Raw genomic sequence first — 22,737 nt, 5'->3', positions numbered from 1 at the left:
ATACATTTATAACAAATTATAAATCCATATATGTAGCTTATTGTATTTGCATGCAGTTTACCGTAAATGTTGCCTACCGCATTTGAAATTTACCATATATGCTACTTACCATATTTGCAAACAAAAAAATCGTATTTTCACCTTACCGTATTTGCAGTTTACCGTAAGAGATGATGGAGGCAGGAGTTCATTTTGGCCATGGTGCTAGGAAATGGAATCTTAAAATGGCACCTTATATTTCTGCATATGCTGTCTATCGTATTTGCAGCTTACTGTATTTGCACCCTATCGTATTTACAAATAACTTATTGTATTTGTAGCTTACCGTATTTGCAGGTAACTAACCGTATATGTTACCTACCGTATTTGCATCTTACCGTATTTTTATATATAGATTTTTGCACTTACAAATACCGAAAATGCAGAACACTGTACATTCACTTATCAAAACGAATGTAAAAAAAAATTTGAGATTTTTATTTTTCAATATAAGCATAAAATAAATATTAAAATATATGAAGCACAAAATATAAACGCATATGAATATTGTGCTCAATTTTTAATTTTTTAATATTGAATTAAACAAAATTTAGAAATATAATCTTCACATTCAACTCAATCATATCAACATTATCAAAAAATACAGGCAAAATAGTTTGTATAACCTCGTAAATTTCTTATTCAAGCATAAAATATATAAGCATATTTTTTCTAGATGACACAGTACTGTTATGCGATTGTAAAAGTAATTTGTAATTATTTTCTTATATCATGAAAATATTTCTAGATATTATTTCAAAAACTTTTCAAAAAACTAAAATTTATACACTAATAAAAATACGATAAATACAAAATTCGTGCAACGCACGTGACAGTGATTACTCGACAAAAAATTAGTTTTAAAACCACTATTGGTCACTAAAGTTTCCAAATGTGTCATTTAAGTCCCCTATTTTTTATTTTAGCTATAGATGACCATCAAACAAACGAGATTGTTTTCATTGAAGTCACCAATTAAGTATCGGTTAGCTGATGTGACGAATTTACATAATCCTTATTTGTTTTTCATTATATTCAAAATATATCTTTTTCTTTTTTTTTTCAATTGCACATTTTTCAAATGCCCGTGACCAAGCCCGATCCGTAATTAATTTCTATTATTCAATTTCCCCATTAATTTTACTTATGCAAAAATGGGAAAAATAGAAACGATAAGTCCTCGACAGTACTAAAATAAATGTCATAACAGCAGTTGATTGTCTCTCTAGATTCCGATCTGTTCCTAAAGAAATCATTCACAATTCCACCAATGACCATGGATCAATCCGACCTCACAACCGAGCAGGTACGTACACTCACGCAACACATATATCCGATTCTGGATTCATATTTGCAGGATTTTTTTCTTATATCAATTGCACCAGGGATATTTGCAAAATTATCCAAAACCTATTTGTATTTCGCCCTCATTGATTAAGTAATCAGAAATGGCTCCTTATTTATTGCAGTGGTTACTCATTCGGTTTGTTCTGTTTCTGAATATGATTATATATTTTTTGGTTATTTGAAGGTTTTGAGGAGGGATATTCCGTGGGAGACTTACATGAACACTAAGTTGATAACGGGAACAGGGCTTCAGCTGTTGAGGCGTTACGATAAGAAACCTGAGAATTACAAGGCTCAGTTGCTGGATGATGTAAAATTTTCTAGTCTGATATTTTCTTCCTCATTTATTGGAATATAATCAATGATTTTAAATAATCTTATAGAATATTATCTTGATGCACGTTTTCGATTTCTGTTGTGATTATTTGTGCATTGTCAATTGTAATTGCGGATATTTTTAGAGAGAAAATTACGAAGGTAGGGAAAATGTTATTTGTCTTATTTTATTCTGTCATTGGGGAGAAAAATGATAAATGTCTAATATCAGCAAGACTAATAGTATTCCAGTAAAGTACGTTCACCCTTACGAGTTTGCTCCTTGAAGGTGCAAAGTCAAGGCAGCTTATTCTGCTACAATGGGTTCAGCCTCTTTTCCCTCTTGTAATATTTATGATTGTGACCTTTCCTTACATATTTCAAAAATCTTGAATTAAATCTGGCCGTCTGGGGAGGTTTGAACTTAGTGTTGATTTTAGTCAAGTGATGTGGTGGAAATCCAGTTTTCGTCACCTTCTCTACTTTCCATGCACATTGTTAAATAGAAGGTTCAAATGATGGTTTTCACATTTCAGGATGGATTGAATTTGTAGAAAAACAATTTTCAATCTTAAAGGATTATTTTTCTAATTTTAGGGTTCTTTATCTGACACTGAACATAAAATTAATCTGATTACTAGTTATAAGTCTTTTTTCGCTAACTTGCGCCAGTATAAAACAAGCCACTTCAACCAATGCATTTGCTAGCAATAATTTGTCAAACGATTAATTCTGAAGGAACTGGAGCAATTTGTTTACTTTCACATTAACTTGGGTCAGTAGCACCATCCCTCCATGTTAGTTTCAGTCATCTACAGCATGATTAACATGGTACAATATATGAATGAATTGTCGCTGGTGCTATAGATGATGCGTCTTTTATTCTCATCAGATGTATTAAAATGGCTTTGAAAGATTATTTAAGCAAGATGACTAGTGGAACAAATTGTTACAGGATGGTCCATCCTACATTCGTGTACTTGTTAGCATTTTGCGTGACATATTCAAGGAAGAAACTGTAGAATATGTTCTTGCCTTGATTGACGAGATGCTTACTGGTAAGTGATAAAAGCATTAGCTTTTTAATTTTTTTACTATTTTACGGACCTGTCCTATATTTTCATCCCCATGGCAGCAAACTCGAAAAGAGCAAGGCTGTTTCATGATACGTCTCTTGCAAACGAAGATACATACGAACCTTTCTTGAGGCAAGCAATCTTTACTCTTTCGTAAATTATAGCTTCTTATGTTTACCTTGATATAACAATACATTAAAACCTCTAAAAATAATAATATTGGGTCCAAAAAAATTATTATTTTAAAGGGGTTATTAATTTATCGATAAATGAATATTTATTAATTTATAGAGTAGTTTATATTTTTATAACTTGTATTATATTTTACCATAATACATGTAGGAATTAAGGGGGTATATTCAATTGAGATGTTTAATGACTTTTTGGGATTTAAAAAGTTTAGGGGTATTCAATTGAGATTTTTTGAGATTTTCTAAAAGTTACGATGTATTCAATTAAAACTTTTTAGAAGTACGCCCGGCCTTTCGGCCCGCTCTGAAGAATTCATGGGTCGGTAGGCGGGCAAGACAGAATGAGCCGGCGTTGTTTCAATCGTCGTGGTCGACAGGGAAGAAGGAGATGAATGAATGTTCTTTCTCTATAAGTCTTGGGGTAGTCAAATTTTAATGACTTCTAGAGACTTTTATAAAAGTTTTTGGAGTACTAACTTTTAAGCATAATGTACTCATATAAAGTTTTAAAATTTGTCTCTCATTAATCACGAGATTTTGAGAGACTTTCACAAAAAAAAAATATATTTTTTTAAATCTTTCTTTCCTTTAACCTTTCATGAACATGTATGATTAAAATTTATTTTTTTTATTGATTATATTCCATTTATCATTCTCTTCTCTCTTATTATTTATCTCTATTTTCTATGAAAAAATTAAATTGAATTCTTGTAGTTTTTTTTTTCTTTTTTTCATTCATTTTTTTTTTTATGAAATATCTATTTTTTTAATTAAGTTATAATTAAATTTAAATATATTGATTTTTATTTATTTTTAAAAGTATACTATACTAATAATATTGAATCATATATATTTGTATAATTTTGATTATTATTTATTTAATTAAGGTCTTAAATTTTTATTTTTTCAATTTTTTTTTATTATATGGGAAGAAGAAGAGAAGCGAAAATGGGAATTGTGGGAAGTAACACCTCATACATAAGAATTTCACACCAGATCCACATGAATTCTATTTCAAATGAAAGTTTTCAAAAGTTTCTTGAATTTCACAAAAGTCTATAAAAATTTTAAAATGAAAATTCATAGAAGTTTACGAAAGACTTCCACTAATTCTATATAAATCCATAAAAGATCCACAAAATCCACAATAGTTATTACTTAAAAAAAAGTCCATCAAAATTTTCAAAAATTCCAATTGAATACACCCCCCTAAAAAAAAATATATTGGATGTGGTGAAATTTCTAAATTTAATTCGTAAGACACAAAATGTTAGTGAAGATGAAGTAATCAATGGATTGCGTGAACCGTGAAGCTATTTCTAGTCTTTGCTATATAAATGTTATGGATGTTGAGCACATTTTAAACTATCCTATTGAAAATGACGTCGTGATGTAATCACCTATTGTTGAAGATATTATTCATATAGTACTCAATACACCAATCAATGATGATCATGACCCAGATGGCAGTTGTGTTTTACCATCTATTTCTTCAGAAAAGGCATTTCAAGCAGTTGTAATCTTAAATAATTACATTATACAAAATGAAGAATTATGCCAGATTTAGTATTGCATTGCAACAGATTAGGGATAAAGTTGAGTTTGATTTGGGTACAAAGAAAAAGCAAAATACTTTAGATGCATATTTTGATAAGGAGGCGAATTGAAAAAATTATTGTCAAATTAAAAGTTTGTTAATCTGTATTTGTATGACTTGTTATTATATATATATACATTGACCCAAGTCGAGACTGAAGAATTTTATTACTTAAGTGAGATTGTTAATTTATCAAATATTAATTTATTGAGATTTTATTGTATCTATTGCTATTCAGTGAGGCATTTCTCATTGAGCCTTTCCTCATCTCTATCTACAGCCTCGAACACCCCTAATCCCGAATAAACGGGGTCAATTTCGGACCTTTGATCTACCACTCACACTTCTTATTAGTTCAACTCTATCACATAATATGAATAAGAAAAGGAAAAGAATTATATACATTTGGAATAGTCATTTAAATTTTAAGCTAATGCTGTAAGTTGATTGGGGCTGTTCTCCTTGACACTTTATCTAGGTACTTTTCCTCCCCAAAGCTAGTACTTTTCCTGACTTGATTGTGAATAAAGAAGAATAATCCTTCCATGTTCTCAATTCCCATGATGATAAACATTCACCCTTTTTTCTTTTCCAGATTGCTGTGGAAAGGTAACTGGTTTATTCAAGAGAAGAGCTGTAAGATACTTTCTCTGATAGTAAGGTGTGAAAGATTATCCACCCCTTGGTGTTGTTATGCTAACTAGGTTAGTTATCCTACTTCTTCGTAACAATTCTGTTTTGTCAATTCCAGTGGAAGACCGAAGGCTCAGGATGCACTTATTGCAAATGGGGCATCAAAATCGAAGGAATTTACTACTATTGATGACGTTCTAAAAGGACTTGTGGAGTGGCTTTGCGCACAGGTCTGTACTCAGATTTGCATTATGTTTACACGTTTGTCTTATAAATGTTTAAAGGAAACCTTTACCAGCTGTTATCGTAATAACAAAAGGAGATTTAAAAGCCTCTATAGCATAGGAAAGTTAAATTTCTGTGGTGGTTTCAGGGAGCTGTATAAGGAATTTCGGACACCTGAAATCTTTGGTAGAAAAGATAAAAATGATTAACTAAAGAAACAAAAACAGAGAAAATTGAAGAAATACATTTGAGAGGAAAAAAGGTTCAAACTATTACTAAAAGATTTTAGTTTGTAGCAAGTGAAAAAAGACGGGCTGAGGTAAAAGAAGAAATACACTCTTGATCAAATGCAGACAAGGAGTAGATGTGTAGTGTTTGAACTATATGTTGTAATGTGTTTTCCACCCTCCAAACAAAGTCTCTACTATATTAGTCTAATTCACTGCCACCTATGGGAGACAAAACTTAATAAAACAATCAAGAATGTACATGGAATATCCATAATTTACTTTTTCTCTCATGTTGCATAGACGCAGTGATATAGTGAAGGGATAACTTCTCATAACAAGCAAAGTAAACGAAAATTCCAGACGGTCCTTGAATTTTTTAGGCTTATCTTAGTTTCTTTCAACATATAGGGCGTATTAGTGAGTATTAAGATATTTTGGCTATCAGAATAAAAGCAACGCATGTCTATTTTATATTTCTGGGAAAATTATTCAATGGCAAAACTTAAGAACTTGATATTGAATGCACAAGGTGTAGATTATACTCTAAGCTTTTTATATAATATCTTTGATATTTTGACATATCTTTTTATCATCAAGCAGTACTCGCTATGTTTAATATTCAAGTTTCATTTATGATTAATTTTTCGTGTTTTACAGTTCATTCTATTTATAAGTTGGATACACAAATAAAAGTTTCAACTGAAAAGGTTAAAGCTAAATGGAATTTAATTTTTGGAGACTAACTCGTACCAAACCTCAGTTTTTCATAAGTTTGGTGAAATACGCATTTAGTCTTTTTTCCCCCTTTCAGTGGCTTAAGCAGGAAAATATTATTAGATTTACTTTCATGTGATATAGCAAACATCCTTGTCCTTATACTTGTAGGTAAGGATAAAAATCAATATAGAGTTAGATTTTAATTAGGATTTTACAATAGAGTTTGATTTAAAATATGTACTTTTTAGATTAGATATATTAGAGTACTTTTAATATTTCGATAACAATCTAGTTTATTATAAGTTCGTTTGATTTTAGTTTATTTTCTCTTCATTGTAATAAGCACCGTTGAATATATGAATAAAAATTGGTTTTTTCTTTGCCCTCAATTCTTCTCTTCTTTGATCCTCTTTCTTTTCTTTTTCGTTGTCAAATTAATATGCTCCTGCGTCAACTTGTCTACATATACAGCTGAAGAAGCCTTCTCATCCTAGCCGTGGCATTCCAACAGCAATCAATTGTCTTGCCACTCTACTTAAAGAGCCTGTTGTGCGATCTTCATTTGTTCAATCAGATGGAGTGAAGCTTCTAGTTCCTCTAATTTCTCCAGCATCCACTCAACAGTCCATTCAGGTAACTATATTGTTGAGTACAAGTACAAGCAAAAGCACCTAACCTCTATGCCTAAATTACCTGAGTCCTAGATATTGGTTGGTGGATGGGTTCTCAATCTCATCCTGGAGTCATGTAAAGTTGGAATTCTTAAAACTAACGTAATATCTGATCTCTGTATCATACTTTAAAATTTGACATTTCTGAATTTTAATTTATTCTTGAAACAGCTCCTCTACGAAACATGTCTATGTGTATGGCTTTTGTCTTACTATGAACCTGCAATTGAGTACTTGGGTACTTCTAGATCCTTGCCACGTTTGATTGAAGTTGTTAAAGGTTCCACAAAAGAAAAGGTAAGTTCCTGTGGGTGACTTATGCTGAGATCAACCATGTTGTTGGTTTTATATATTCTTGTTTAGCCTTTTGATTCTTCAGATTGTTTTTTACCTATAATATCTGCTCATCTCATCCTATCATTCCTAAAACTTTCTGCAGACAGATTTTCCCCCCCCCCTATTTAACAGCTGCCTTAGAAATTCTCAGCATGAAATTATGAACAATATTGTGTTCTATTCACTTTACATATTTCACCTCAGAATGTAACATCTATCCCATCTTTGCTATTAGGTCGTCAGGGTAGTTGTGTTGACTCTTAGGAACTTGCTTCAAAAGGGGACATATGGTGCTCTGATGATAGATCTGGGATTGCCTCAGCTTGTCCAGAGTTTGAAAGCACAGGCATGGAGTGATGAGGTGAGAGAAATATCTTTGTATGGTTTCTTATTTATTTCTGAATTCGAAATAAGGAAAATGGAAAAGCCGTTTTCGAAAAGGGTGCATTTTTCACACACAAATTATGTAAAGAAACATTACCAAAGTTTTATTCCCTTTACATTTAGACAAGGCACTGGCAAAGGGTGCCTATAAATGCATTCTTCTTTAACGTTGAGAATTGCCATGTCTATTATGTGCCAATTTATGTGGGAAAAAGATCTGCCTATTCCTTGCTTATGATTTGTCAAGGACGTTTCAACTGCTGAGACGCAATGTGGTGCTGTGGTTTTGTTCTTTTTATAGGTTTGTGGGGGCAAGGGTGTTATCATTAATAGTTCAGAATAGCTTAAAAAAACATATGGTAAAACAAATTCCTCTGTTCACAAGGGCTGTACTTGAAATTTAGAACTGCTGTCAATCTGTCATAGTAGTGGCTCATTTAGAACTGCTGTCAATCTGTCGATCCTGCTTTAAAGCCTAGGTGATCTTCCCCACCTCCTTCTTACCCTTGATATTTCAGGTGCTAAAGTGAGAATGTTTTTTTCTGTAGGATCTGCTGGAGGCACTGACCCAACTTGAAGAAGGACTGAAGGATAACATTAAGAAGCTAAGTTCTTTCGATAAGTACAAACAGGAAGTCCTTCTTGGACATCTTGATTGGTCTCCTATGCACAAAGATCCTATATTTTGGCGGGAAAATATTACGAACTTCGAAGAAAATGATTTCCAGGTATTGCCGATGTCGCTGGACTATTGTTGTGCAGTTTAGCTATTCTTGTTATATTAACTCGAACTCCAGATTTGCTCATTTTTTTCCTTCAGTGTACCCACCTCCAAAATAATTGTAGGAAAAAATTCTTGTGAAAGCCGTCCCCTGCCCACCCCGCAAAAAAAAGGTAAAAAAACAAAATAAAAGAAATAAAAAAAAGAAGAAGAAAAAGGAAGCCCCCCCCCCCCCCCCCCAAACCCACCAAAAAAAAACGAAAAAAAAAAAAGAGAGAGATAGAGAGAGAGTGCCGACAATTAAAGTAACAGTCTAAATGATGCATCTTTTAAGAGCTATTTCTGAAGAGCCATGATTGGGGTACATTAATTTTGGATCCATCCAAAATTATGTACCAATAGATTTATCCATTTCTGAAAGTGGGCACAATTTTGGGGATGGTGACAAATTGGAACCCTCTTCCCTTTGCAAAACCTAGTATCTTCTCAAACAATAATTAGAAATGGAACCTCTTAGTCAAAAACAGGACACAAACAACGTGGCTCAGCTTAAATTATATTAAATTAAGGATTATAAGTTTGGACATTGAAAGAAATTATTTACAAAACCCAAACACCAGTTCCTGAAATTCAAATCAGAAAAAGAGGAATGTAGATTACCCCTGCCCAATTATAGTGAACATTCCTCTGTTTTATGCTTCACCATAGAACTGAAGGATCTAATTGTAGTAGTGGGGAGTGTTGTTGATTCGATTCTTATGGAAGGCACCACTGTTTTTCACCTGGGTAACGGTCCTGATCACAATCTTGGATACGTCCACTAATCCTCGAACACTAGCTGTTGCTTGCTTTGATATCTCGCAGTTCATTCAGTACCATCCTGCTGGTCGTATCATAGTGACTGACCTGAAAGCAAAGGAGCGGGTGATGAAATTGTTGAACCATGAAAACGCAGAGGTCACTAAAAATGCTTTGCTCTGCATCCAAAGGCTTTTCCTAGGTGCCAAATATGCAAGCTTTTTACAAGCCTGAGTATTGTTTGGTTCAAATTATAATAATTTTAGGATGAAGATTGAAGAATTTGTATACAGTCATGTACTATTGTGTTTAAGAAGTATTTCATGCACTTCATTTTTTTTTTCCTTTAATATTTTGAATCTGATGCTTATTATGAGCAACTTGTGGAGAGTTACTTATTCTGTTATATGCAGTCAAATAAAATGAAATATTTGTATTTTTTACTTTTCAAACGCTGTTGGAGAATAAAAAAAAGTACATTTTAGTTACTGGTGTTGCTGCGTTGTATTTACATCATTGTTATTTTGTATTTTCGATTTTCCCAAGTAAGATTTTTAAAGAATTATTCGTTGAGATTCTGAGAAAAAGGTTTTTAATTACTTGTGAGAAATTTAAAACCTGTATTAGAACATTTTTCTTCTAACCTAATTTTCTTTTGGTAATTTACGCTTGAAACAGGACAAAATTGAACTTCACAATTTTATAAATTACCTTATGAGCATTAATTTTGAATTTGTATTTAATTTCATTTTATTTTTAATAAGTCTTTCCTATTTTATAAATCGTTCTATTATCATGTCTAATTCAACATATCAAATGAGATATGAGTTTCGACTTTCGAGACATATATAAAACGTAGCCCCTATTTATTCTGCTAAAAAGTTTATTAAAATTTAAGTCAAAATGAATAATTAAATTTTGACAATACATTTCATGGAATTCACAATTTTTTAATTACATATTATGGGCCCGTTTGGTAAGGATTTTGAGAATTGATTTTTTGACCGTTAGAAAAAAAGTAGGGTTCACATGTGAGAGAAGAAGTCAAAAATTACGGATTGAATAGTAAAATAACGGTAAAAAAATCAATTTTTTGGGACAAAAAATCCCTACCAAACCGGGCCTATATCAATTTTTATCAAAATTTACTAAAAGTTTATTTTTTTTATCTAAATCAAACAGGTACTTAAAATTTAGTCCACGCTTGATGAGGATTAAAATTGAATTTTTAATAAATTTCGATAAAAAGTTAGTAATCTGTATTGTAAAAAAGTTGTGGTTCTATTAATTATCTTTTATCCTTTCGAAGCAAATCTACACATTCCCCTCTTATAAAAAAAAAAGGTACAAACAAATTTTAGTAGCCGTTACACCCCCAATTTTATTAGCTTTTTCTAAACGGTCGTATTTTCAATTTCAAATGTGACCGTTGCCTTCCCACACCCTTCATCATATATACAGATCATCTTCATCTCATTTCACATAACAAATAAGTCTTCAATTCTGCATTTTCCCCCAAATTCTCAGTAGCACAACAGCAAAACCCAATTTCTCACAAAAAATTGCAAGAAATGGGAGGATTGAACGTAGAGAATTCTTCAAATGAATCACACTGCCACACTCACAAGGTTTTCCTCTTATGCAATTACATTCTCTTAGGTGCAGCTTCCAGTTGCATTTTCTTGACACTTTCCCTCCGGCTGATCCCTTCTCTCTGCGGCTTCTTCTTGATCCTCCTCCACGTCACCACCATTATCGGTGCCATTGCCGGCTGCGCCGCTGCCTCAGCTGCCCGAGGTGCCCGGAAGTGGTATGGAGCCCACATGGTAGCCACAGTGCTTACAGCAATATTTCAAGGCTCTGTTTCTGTGCTTATCTACACAAGGCCTAAAGATTTTCTTGGAAATCTCAAATCCTATGTGAGGGAAGAAGATGGTGTGACGATATTGAAATTGGCTGGTGGGTTGTGTATATTGATATTCTGCCTAGAATGGGTTGTTCTTACACTTGCATTCTTCTTGAATTACTATGCTTATGTGCAAAATGATGGAGTCAATTCTCGGGCAATGAAGAATTCTAAGGTTCAAGAAGAGGAGGACTTGAAGAATTGGCCATGGCCTTTCCAAGTTTGATATTATTATGTAATATAGATAATGAAGGATTATCGCTTGATATATCATTGTTTGACTAGTTTATTTGTTTTTGGTTTCTCCAATTTGGATGCGGATTTCTTATATATATTTATAAATATGTATTTGTTTCTCTATTAAGTGAAATTGTCTATCAATCTTACAAATATTAATACCCAGTCCCGTGCAAAGATAAGGCAGAGAAAATACGTATTCGAGTAGTCAGTTAGACGATTTACAAAATAAATGGCTTCAGGCAATGTTTCAATCTTAGAAGGAATGATATACAGCATCTATGTGTTGATTGGAGGAGATAAAAGATTTCACATTTTCCGTTAATTTGATAAACAAGACAACTGATAGAAAAATATAATTTTATCCAAACATAATTTTAAAAGATTTGTTAGCACAAAACGTCCCCTATAGACTTTTAATGTGCCAAAACGTTTCAATTATTTACGTTTTATTTTAAAATTTCATTGTGGACCATTGTTAAAACGCACATCTAACTAAACTCACTTTTAATTTGAAATTGGAAGGATAAAAGATTTCACTTCCAAATGGCATGAAATCCACTGTTCATAATCATCATTATCACCATGGCTACTGCATTTTTGAAAGTCCACTGTTCATCATCGCCATGACTGACGCATTCTTGAAAATTGAATTTTGACTTCCACACTTGCTTTCATCTCCCATTTACGCAACAAACCAATTCCAAGATCACAAATCTTAGTCCCGGAATTCTACATCAAAAGCAGAAGCTGTCAATCTGTTTTTCCCTAAATTTGAACATGTGAAAGAAGTCCCTACGTTACAAAATGTTCTGCGTATAACATCCCAGAATTGAAACTATCTTTGAGTAAAACATCCCAACGTTTCAAAGTTTCTTGAGCAAAAAGTCCCTAAGTTGACAATTTTTGCGCATAACATCCCTGTGTTTTAGATTCATGTTAAAACTGTCCCTGTCATATCCTGTAGGCATCCCTTTCATTCACAGCAGCAAAATGATCGTAATCTACCACAACAACTCAAAGACTAATCAACCATGGCAACTCAAACCAAATTACAAATTTAAAACAGCAACAAAATTAAGAGCGAACCAAGTTTGCATCTAAAATAAGCAAAATGGAGACTTTTAGACACACCCGTTTCGACCGTTATACTGTTGACCATTTAGATACATGAACAAAAGAAACTTACAATTGAACAACCTTTTCAGGTTGGCACTACAACTGTATTCAACAACAAAAAAAGAAAAGAAAGTGAATAGGCTGTCCCTAGTTACTTGATGGTGGTGGTGTCCCTTTACAGGTCCTCCTATTTGTCCTGGTTCACCATATTTTTGACATGTTCGAGTTTAGGTTGCTCTCATCCCTAGAATAGTTAAGTCTGCTGAAGTTGTCTCCAAATCCAAAATAAAAATTAACCCTATTATTCTCAATTTCAGCATTAGACACTGGTTGATCCTCCATCTTGTAATTAGATTCCACCAAACCTTCAACCTCATCTCCCCTACTTCGTTTGTCATCATTATGAGTTTCAACATTGACTTCATCTTCTTCAACAGCTATATCACCCATATTTTGATCTTCTTCATGATGGTATTGTAGGGTTTCCTCGTAATCTGACCACAATTCTTTAGCATTCTCGTGAAAAAACTGACCTGACCAATCAATTTCAGGCTCCTCACTCTTGTTTTCTTCCACAGAAGGTACGTAACAACATTCAAATGTTTGTGTTTCATCGCATTGCATTTTAACTTATTAGATCGATGCATGCAATGGCAATGCATGCAATTGCAATGGATTACAACATATATCTACACTACTAGATGCACATCTCTATACCGAAGCATTTCTTTAATACCCTTCTCATTCTCCAATCTAGTCAATCCCTTCCCTAAACTCATTTTTTGTTCTTTTTAGTTAAACTGCAACATCAAATCATTACCAACTGCACTTAAAAACTTTGTCAAATTATCTTTCATAAATAATAAGACATGGAAGAAATCGTAGAAAAGCACAAATCCATGTTCATATGTTAGATTGTTTAGCTTAGCATAAAAGTGCTCTTCATGATGCAATTCAACAATGAAGTAGTCTAAATTTGCTCCTACATGCAAAAGAATATGGAGATAAGGGAATGAACAGCGAAAGGTGATATGGAAATGAAGAAATGTACACTGATCAACTTAGGGCAATAATGGACTGTACATCATATAATTCTCAAAACCCAATCAAAGCCATAGAAATTTCAACTTTCAAACCAATATCTTGTAATTTCAGCGGAATACCTATAAATCCCTAAGAATTATCCTCACAGTGTTGAAGGTCTTTTCCCATTTCACATTCCAATAAAGTTCCAATTTTTAATTCCATGAAGCAACAAAATTAATGAAGGGAAACTAGTGATCATGAATGGACAACGTTCATACCGTATGAGGGTGTCTCGTTGTCGGGCTCTCTAATAAATGGAGGAAGCATTTTGATTCGACACAAAATCCTGTGGAGAACAACAATAAATTCCATAAAAAATAGCAAGGTCAATCACTCAAAGCTTGAAATTTCGAGCAGTAAAATAAAAAATAACGGACTCACAATGAAAATAATACCTTTTCTGAGTTCGGCTTCACTGCTTGCAGAGAATAGCACACTGCGAGACAAGAAATTTTAGATTATAGGAGAAGGGGATAAAGAAAATCGGTTTGCTCATGGGACGTAAACAATGGAGAAGATGGAAGATAAATTGTGTGTATGTTATGGGGAAGAACCTGATCATTTTAGCCTTCCAGTTTCAAATTAAAAATGAGTCCAAAGTGTGTTTTGCACACCATAGGTCAAACGTAAGACGTTTTGTGCTAATGACCCTTTAAAAAGTTACTTAAAAGTAAAACATTTTACTTATTTTTATCTGCTTTTAAGACTTACCTGCTGGATTCTCTGTTTATATATGGATGAAACAGGACGGGACGGGTTGATGTTGTTGGTCTGTTATCATAAATCTGATGTTGGGGTATGTTCATCCTCATACATCGATATTGGAATTGGACGAACTTTCAACGTGCCTTATTACTTGCGAAAATAATTAAAAAATTGAATTGTGATTAAAAGTTCATTTCCTACATTTCTACTTTCTACATATTTGGTTCCAGTTAGTTGAAATTATGTCTAGTTTTTCGCATGAAAAATGTTAGTCGTCAAAATATAGGCTGTCTAGTTGCGCTGATTCTTCAATTTTTAGCAATTTTTTGACCATTATACAATGCACATGGATTTCATACCAGTCGAAATTATTGATTGCCTTAGTAACCAACAATTAAAGCAGACAATTGAAATGATTTATGTGCCCCTTACATTGCATTAATTCTTCTTCAATTTGTTCTTTATTTTTCTTTTCTTTAAATAGAAGGGTACATTCGTTTTTTTACAACTTTTAATTGTGAAAACGGATGAAAATGATGATTTTCACAATATGATGGGAAAATAAGGGTGAAAATGTCAAAAAAAGAAAGAAAGATATTAATGTTTTGCACAATAATATTGAAAGTTGGAAATATTCTATACTAATTACCCTTTTAATAATTTATTTGGACTCATTTGTAGTTTTTAAAAAAGTTTGGGAGTTTACTGCAATTTTTTCTTTAAATTTTCTTTTCTTTTTTTTGTTTTATTTAAATAGGAAGACATATTTGTCATTTTATATTTTTTTTATTCAGAAATTGGATGAAAATGACATTTTCCACGATGAAAGGTGAAAATAGAGTTGAAAATGCAAAAAAATGAAAAATAATGACATTTTACGCAATAACATTACAAGGTAGAGACCTTTTATACTAATTAGCCTTCATTTAACCATCATTAATTTCCCATTCATGTTGATGGAACTTTATTAATTTTTTTTCCCATCAATTCTATCCATAAATATATAATATATATTTTTATGGATGTAAACTTAATATATATTTCTCCACTTCACTGTCTTCGTCCACCAGTGCCACTCTCCCTTTGACAGTTAAAATATACGGCGGCGACTGGCAAATCAAGATTGTAGAGCTCGGCAAAGTCCCTGGTGTTGAAGTTCTGGCGCCACCCCGGAGCATACACCGTCTGGCGGCCCAACTGCCGGAATAACGCGAAAACGAAACGGTGGATACCCATTGATGGCCGTGGACTCTCATAACATACAATCTCTTGCCCTGCACCACCATGTGTGATGTATCAGAATAGACAAGTGGTGGGGAAAAAAGTAACTTTTGAGCTGGTGGTCTAAATTAAAGCAATAGATAAGTTAAGAGAACTCTTTGAGATCGACACGTTATTTGACGTACGGAAGAAATCAAAAAGGCAATTCGCCTACCTGGAAAAGAAAGGAACATGCTCTCGACCAAAGAATATTAAACTTAGGATGATGGAATTGAGACATGAAGATCCCAAAAAAAAGGACTGCCGAACATGGGCTAAAGTGTTTGACGTGACCATTGCTATGAGATTAAACTCAGAACCTCGTATGAAGATCACGCGGGACAAAAGGCATTTGTGCTTTTGCTATGTGTTGTCCCACTCCACGTTTTGATCATCCTTGGACCTCAAAAAATAAATAGAGAGTGTCGTTTTCCCTATATTCTTAAATTTTTATTAGGTTTCTTAGAAAAAGTTTTGAGTTTAACAAAAGATTCGCTCAGCTGTTTTTAGTAACGTGTTTAAGGTCATTGATAAGTGTATTTTACACGTTTATTCATAATGACAAACTTGATCATCACTTTTAAATTGGGGAGATTTCTACTTATTTAGTGTAAATATTATTATTTTAGGTAAAATTTGAACTTGAAGGTTATTGGAGCAAAAAGAAAGATTTCGAGCCCAATTGAAGTAACTATAGACTAATTGGATTGCATGGAATTGACAAGAATCATTAAGAGAGCAAATGGAGGATTGTCAAAAGTTTGAAAGCGAAATTCAACATATGGAAAGTTTGAAAAGTGATTTTTACACTTTTGAAACTTGAGGAGGTCCTTTTTTGGATGATTATGGAGGTTTGGGGACCACTGCGGGGAACTTTTGGAAGTCCTAAATCGAATGAAAAAGACCAAACTCGTACAAAAAACTTGAAATGGGGATCAAAATGCAAAAAGCTAAAAGTTACGGGAATATTTGCTGTTTGTAAGCCTTGGTCCACTTGCAGTCTAAGAAATCTAATGTGTGCTATTAGCCCCCCAGGGCACATCCGAGTTGGTGGAACAATCACTTCACTGGGACGCTGGAAGCAAGGGTGGAGAGTTCGATTCCTGGAGTTAACACTGGGAGCCATATGGAGAGGAAGCCATTGGTGTGAACAAACGCCCAGTAAGGAGAGCTCTCTTTGCGGAAGGAGTCCAAATGAGTTGTGGGAACCTGGGAGCCAATAAGGGCACATCCTGCGATTTACCTCCCTGAGCTGCTGAGGGGCCGGAGGTTCAGGGACAAGGATCTAGTCGGACGCAAGCCCGGACACCTTGTAAAAAAAAAAAAAAAAACTAAATTCCTGAGTATTTTGGTCCTTTTGGAGGCATGGCTTTTAAGACAGATCAAGCATTATGTACAAGGATCTATTCGAGGTCCAATAAGGGGTTACACATTACACAAACAAGAGAAAAAAGAGAGTTACAAGAAAAAATAAAAATAAAAAACTAGGGTTCAAGAACATAGCATGAAGAACACTGATTATTGGCGCAAGAATATAATCTTTTCTCATGTTTCCTTTATACCCAGCGATGTACTAAAAATCTTTTGATTTTCCGTCCATTATGATATTTAACTAAAACAATACTTAGAAAGAATGATGCAACCTAACTTTGAACCTTTACTTTCAATTTTCAAGATTCTCGTATTTAGTTGTTTCACGTATTGATTTTACTTTCGTTCTTTAATGCTTTGAAATAATTGATCTACTATTTCATTGATTTGTGAGTATATAACATAATGAGTGGTGAGTTATAGATTTTGACTGAGTATTAAAATTCAGTAATTGGATAGAAGTAGAGATACATTTTTATTTTTAATGCGATTTTTAATTAAATTCTCAGGTGTTGTAATGCACTTATTTGAGGTTTATTAGATTCATGTGGAGATACAGTGGGTCAGTCGATTCAATTAGATATGATCGATTGCACTCGAGAGAGGTAAGTTGATTTAATTACTGGATTCGACATAGTACAACTTTAGGAATGAAAGTTGAGATGTGAGATTAAAGGGGATAACTACGATAAAATCATGAGTCACAATCCATTTCGTACATAAGTAGTAACTCAAAGTTATCTATTTGCACACTTTTTTAACCGTTTTCGTAGATTTATAATTTTAAGATCATAATTAAAATCACTTTGAATTATCTTTACTTGAATAGAGGTTAAACATTGTTAAACTAACATTTATATAGATAGTCCCCATGAAAACTATAATTTGGATTCTTAGGTCCACTTAGGACTTATTTAATTGATATAATAACATAATAGTCACATCTGACGAAGTCGAATGCTACAATTTCAAGCTTATAATAAATTAATACCTTACCATAATACTAAATGAATAAAATTTTCATATCACTAGCAACTTAATTTTTAACATAAAACTAGTAGTAAGCACGTGTGTTGCACGTCTTACATACGAAATAAATGATATCAATAATATTTTTAAAGTAAGGTAATTGATAAACTAAAAGTTTATGAAATTACTTACATAATGTAAAAATATTAAATAAACTAAAATGCAATGTTTTTTTTACTTCTTAGTTTATGTTAGACATTGAATGAACCCCTAGTTTCAACTATTATAGCGGCATCAATTAGCTTTTGGTGCAAACGGATATAAAGAAGAATCAAATTAAGAGAGTACATTTGACTAAGTTTAAAATATTTACTTATAAGTAAACTAAAGGAATATAAATAATTTTCAAAATATAAAATTACTCATCTTGTCTGTAACATAAATTTTTTTATCTTAATAAGTAAAACAAAAACATATATTATCTAACACATTTAGAAACAAAAAATTACCTACTAATCATGCTCATTATATTAATCCATAGCATTTATTTTATATTAAAAACCAAAGTTACATTCAAAATAGAGATCAATTACAATTTAACTTCATGTGGTCTCCTTTTAAGTATGAAGTTTATTTTTCATGTTGGAGTACTCATAATTTTATATTAATTAAATTAATTTTAATCACTTAAAATCAAAGCTCGTCTATATAAATAATTATATTAAAATTATAATAAATATTATTTTATACTGTAATTAATCTACCATTATAATAATACAACTTTAATATATTATAGTATATAATTATAATAAAATTACATCTATACATATGAGCTTCAATTTTTAAGTAGTAAATTAAATAAATAAATAATATAATTTAAGTAATTAAATTTAATTTGATTAATGTAAAATTCTAAGTACTTGTAGATAATTTAATATAGTTCCAGAAATTTCATTGTTACCTACTTTGAAAATTGTGAACGTATTAGGCATTCAATAAAAGAGAGAGAAAGGGGAAGAGTGAGAATTTGGCTTGAATATGAGGAGACATGTTACATTGTTATTCTATTTATTTAAGTTTAAATTTTTAGATGGGGTAATTTAGTAATTACATTCATGAATTGTGAAATAGAGGCTTAACTTAAAGTTCAATTAAAAGTAACGTTATTTACAGTCGTTTACTATCGTAGTCCACCTACGTATACATGTGACGGCTAGTGATTTGATGCATTAATAATCTCATGCATTAAATCATTAACCGACACATGTATGTCACTTAAGACGATTACGATAGTGACGACTGTAAATAACACTATTCTTCAAATAAAGTAAAGGTAAATAACAAAATTATCTTATTTAGATTCAACTGTCAAATTAATAAGAATATATATAAAATTTGTTAATTTTTAAGTTACATAAGGAGTGTAGAAGAAATGGCAAGTTGGAGAGACGTTTAGGGATGTGAATAGAAGTTTCATATACTTGGCCTTTTCCTTGATCTTTAGAGAATATTGATGTCATGACTGATTTGCCTGTAACTCTTTTATACTCTAATTAGTGTGATATGTGCTTTATCTTGGCGAATAAATAATTGTATATCTCACCTTTTCTTTATGGGCTGTAGTTTACAGTATCACACCCTACTTTCGACCATCTAAAAACTAAATAAATAATTGAAAATGCGACAATATTTTTTGTTTCTTTCCAATCCAACATGTAGAAACAACAATATCCTTAGTTCCTCCAACCAACATCATACCAATTATCTAAGATTCAGAGATTGCTTGGAACAATAGGGGAAATTGTTTGACTTAGTACTCAAAACGAGTGTTTTATATGCCTTATCTTCGTGAATATATAACTGTATATCCCACTTTTACTTTATAAACGTTGTTGTATACGTCATCATACCTACTTCCGACAATATTCTAAAAAAATAAAAAAAGAAGAATCAATTCATCATAAAATACAACAATATAACTATCGAATTAATGGAAAATGCAAAAACCTATTTTATTCTCCATTCATCACATAGAATGCAACGATATCCTTACTCCCTCCATTCAACACCATTCCTATTATTTAAGATTCAAATTTTACCCGAAGACATTCCATATATATGAATCGAATAAATCGTCTAGCATTAATAATCGAATTAATATTATATGTGCCTTATCTTTGCAAATATGTAATTGTAATTCTACTTTTTTTAAAATCCGTTGTCGTATATTATTTAAAAAGAGTAATTGATCACGGGGAACGTAGATAAGAATAAATATAGGATTTAGATAGTATTTTAAAGTAGAATTAAATTTAAATTATGTTTGTTTTGATTAGATTAGTTGGAAATGTTTGATAATATTTAAGTATATTAGAAGTTTATTTAAGTTTAACTTCTTTCCCCTATTAATTGAATATTGAATATTTCTTCTCCCTTTCTTCTCTCTCCTCTCTCTTTCTCTTTCTTTCCCAATCTCACTTCTCGTTCAATTGTACCGTACTTCACATAATTTTCGAGCTCAACTCATGTCAAATGTTATCAAAAGACTAACCTTTGTGCCTTGTACTTCCCCAGGTCAAAGAAATGTGCCCGTCAACAAATCACTCCAGTATAGTTTCTCCTCTTACAAAATTAAATATTTATTAACTTGGTCCAATAAAAAAAGATTAAATTGCACCATCTCCACCTCTAAATGTTTATTTAAAATCGTGAAACAATTAATTTTTAGACGGTGAATCTTTATAATTTAACCTCATTCTCAAGACATTATCGTTTATGGTTGTAAGTAGGGAGAGAATCATATTGCTAGATTCCAATGCTTCACGTTTACCGAAAATAGGTATATTCATTCTTTATATGTTGGCTTTGACATTTTTTATAGGAAAAATTGCAGTCGAGGTATCAAACCTTTCGTTTATTAGTAGACATTGCCCAAATTTTTAGTTTGTGTCACCGGAGATACCAAACCTTTAGAAAATGAGTGGGGCCAGTCCAAAATGACGGTTTTCGTCTGTTTGACTGTCAAAACCGTCAGTTGATCCCTCTAATGATATTTTCAAAAATTTTCTCCAAATAAGTGAAGGGCAACATGGGCATTACACACATTTCCCTCCTCAACGTCAAACACGTCAGTTGCAACTTCATTCCACTCACCATCCACTATGGACCCTGCAAAAACCTACGAAGAAAACGAAACGTACGTCAAAGAAGACGATCATCCAGTGGACATTGTAGCCCGCATTCGAGGCTCTCTTCCCCAACCTGTGTATGGTAAGTGTGTTCCCCTTTTTTGATTTACGGTGTGAAGTTATATGATTATGAAGTTCTCCTGTTCGATTGTCTTCACGTACTGGGAAATTCAAAAATTTTAAGTGATTTGGTGTATTAGAGCGTAATACTTGTGTACTATCTTTTCTGCACATGTTCGTTGCTCGAACTGAAAAGGGCTAGAGCTTAACTTCATTTTTTTCGGTGTTTTTCAGTGGAAAATTCAAAATATTTCAGCATACGGCTTCATCATGATGAAATTTTATTTCAAAAGATGAGAAATTTTGTGTATGAGCATGAGAAAATAAGTTATATAGACTATATCGACCCTGATTTTTTCAATAGATTTCTTTTGGACAATGCCATGAAGATGTTAGAATATTCTGATAGAATTAGATATCTGTACAAGATGGTGAAAAAAAGAATGAGTGAAGCTTCATTTTGGTTGGTTAAAGACTCAGATTTTCTGAACTTAGTAAAGTGGCTTGGTGATAATAGGACAGCTGAACTGTATTGCTTGCCTGTAGTTGAGGTTTTCGAGTTGCCTTGGGATGAAACAGAACAAAAGGATGTTCAAGTGTTTGATTGTGAGACTGGTGAGGAGTTGGTGAAGGTTCAAAAGTCTGGTGAAGCATTGAATGAGTAGCAACCATGCTATGCTGTTGAGATTTATGACGAATCAGTAGAAGGTGATGACGTGTATGTAGTTGATGAAGTGGATGACATGGAAGCAGATGAAGAGGAAGTTTTCCTTACAGGAGATGACATCGAAGAGGTTACAGTGCATGGAACAGAGCATGAGTATACAGAAGTTGATTTTATAGGGGCTGAAGTAGACTCACATGAACCAGAAGTACATGCTGTTGAATCAGAGAAACTACATGATGTTGAACCACAATTGAGGTCTGAACATGAGTTGCATGACGCTGAAGCAGTGGTACAAGCTACTGAAACTGATATGCATGCTTATGAACCACAGCAGCAGGCTCAGCAGGAGCTGCATGCTGCTGAACAGGAGGCGCAGGCTGCTGAACATGATGCCGAAGCAGAGGTGCAGGCTGCTGAAATTGATGTGCATGCTTCTGAACCACAGTAGCAGGCTCAGCATGAGGTGCAGGCTGCTGAACATGAGTTGCATGATGTCAAACCAGAGGTGCAAGCTGCTGAAACTGATGTTGAGCTTGATGAACCACGTGTTGACATACCGATTGCTGAAATTGGTGTGGAGCATGATGTGGAACATGATGATCCTGAGCAAGATGATGAATATGATGAGGGTATTTTGGGAGAGGAATTTAATGACTCGGAGTACGAGCAAGAAGAAAATATTGCTGTGGATGATAATGATGAAAACACATATTGAGTGAAGGTTTTGACATTGGTGTGAGGGGTGAGCAGGAAGGTGTAAGGGATGAGCAGGAAGACGAGGCAACTGGTGGGGAAGAATCTGGAACAGATTACGAAGACTCCAATGAGTTTAGAAGCTTACCCAGTGACACGGAGGCTGAGGGATCATCTGCCAGAAGGAAGAATGTGT

The 22,737-nt window shown here is 33.0% G+C and overlaps 3 protein-coding genes across 3 annotated transcripts; 2 read left to right on the top strand and 1 right to left on the bottom strand.

Annotated features, from left to right (window-relative positions):
- The first annotated feature begins 1,199 nt into the window (after positions 1 to 1,199).
- Positions 1,200 to 9,723, top strand: LOC111375251 (V-type proton ATPase subunit H-like). Its single transcript, XM_022998081.1, has 11 exons — positions 1,200 to 1,345; positions 1,571 to 1,696; positions 2,657 to 2,759; positions 2,837 to 2,909; positions 5,161 to 5,226; positions 5,317 to 5,428; positions 6,842 to 7,003; positions 7,213 to 7,338; positions 7,613 to 7,738; positions 8,310 to 8,493; positions 9,270 to 9,723. Exons 1-11 carry the CDS (start codon positions 1,310 to 1,312, stop codon positions 9,512 to 9,514), a joined length of 1,359 nt encoding a protein of 452 aa, XP_022853849.1. The 5' UTR covers positions 1,200 to 1,309; the 3' UTR covers positions 9,515 to 9,723.
- A 1,023-nt stretch (positions 9,724 to 10,746) lies between these two features.
- On the top strand, positions 10,747 to 11,550 carry LOC111375171. The gene has a single exon (XM_022998000.1). It carries the CDS (start codon positions 10,852 to 10,854, stop codon positions 11,410 to 11,412), a length of 561 nt encoding a protein of 186 aa, XP_022853768.1. The 5' UTR covers positions 10,747 to 10,851; the 3' UTR covers positions 11,413 to 11,550.
- Positions 11,551 to 12,562: 1,012 nt separating this feature from the next.
- Positions 12,563 to 14,167, bottom strand: LOC111395822. Its single transcript, XM_023022357.1, has 2 exons — positions 14,024 to 14,167; positions 12,563 to 13,914 (listed from the first exon to the last, which is right to left on the bottom strand). The coding sequence occupies exon 2, from the start codon at positions 13,164 to 13,166 to the stop codon at positions 12,744 to 12,746; it is 423 nt and encodes a 140-aa protein (XP_022878125.1). The 5' UTR covers positions 13,167 to 13,914; positions 14,024 to 14,167; the 3' UTR covers positions 12,563 to 12,743.
- Between the last annotated feature and the right edge of the window lie 8,570 nt (positions 14,168 to 22,737).

The sequence above is a fragment of the Olea europaea genome, chromosome 1 (genome assembly GCF_002742605.1).
Source record: "Olea europaea var. sylvestris chromosome 1, O_europaea_v1, whole genome shotgun sequence".
NCBI lineage: Eukaryota > Viridiplantae > Streptophyta > Magnoliopsida > Lamiales > Oleaceae > Olea > Olea europaea.
Note: the sequence above shows the minus strand (reverse complement) of the source record. Positions and strands in the feature narration are given on the sequence as shown.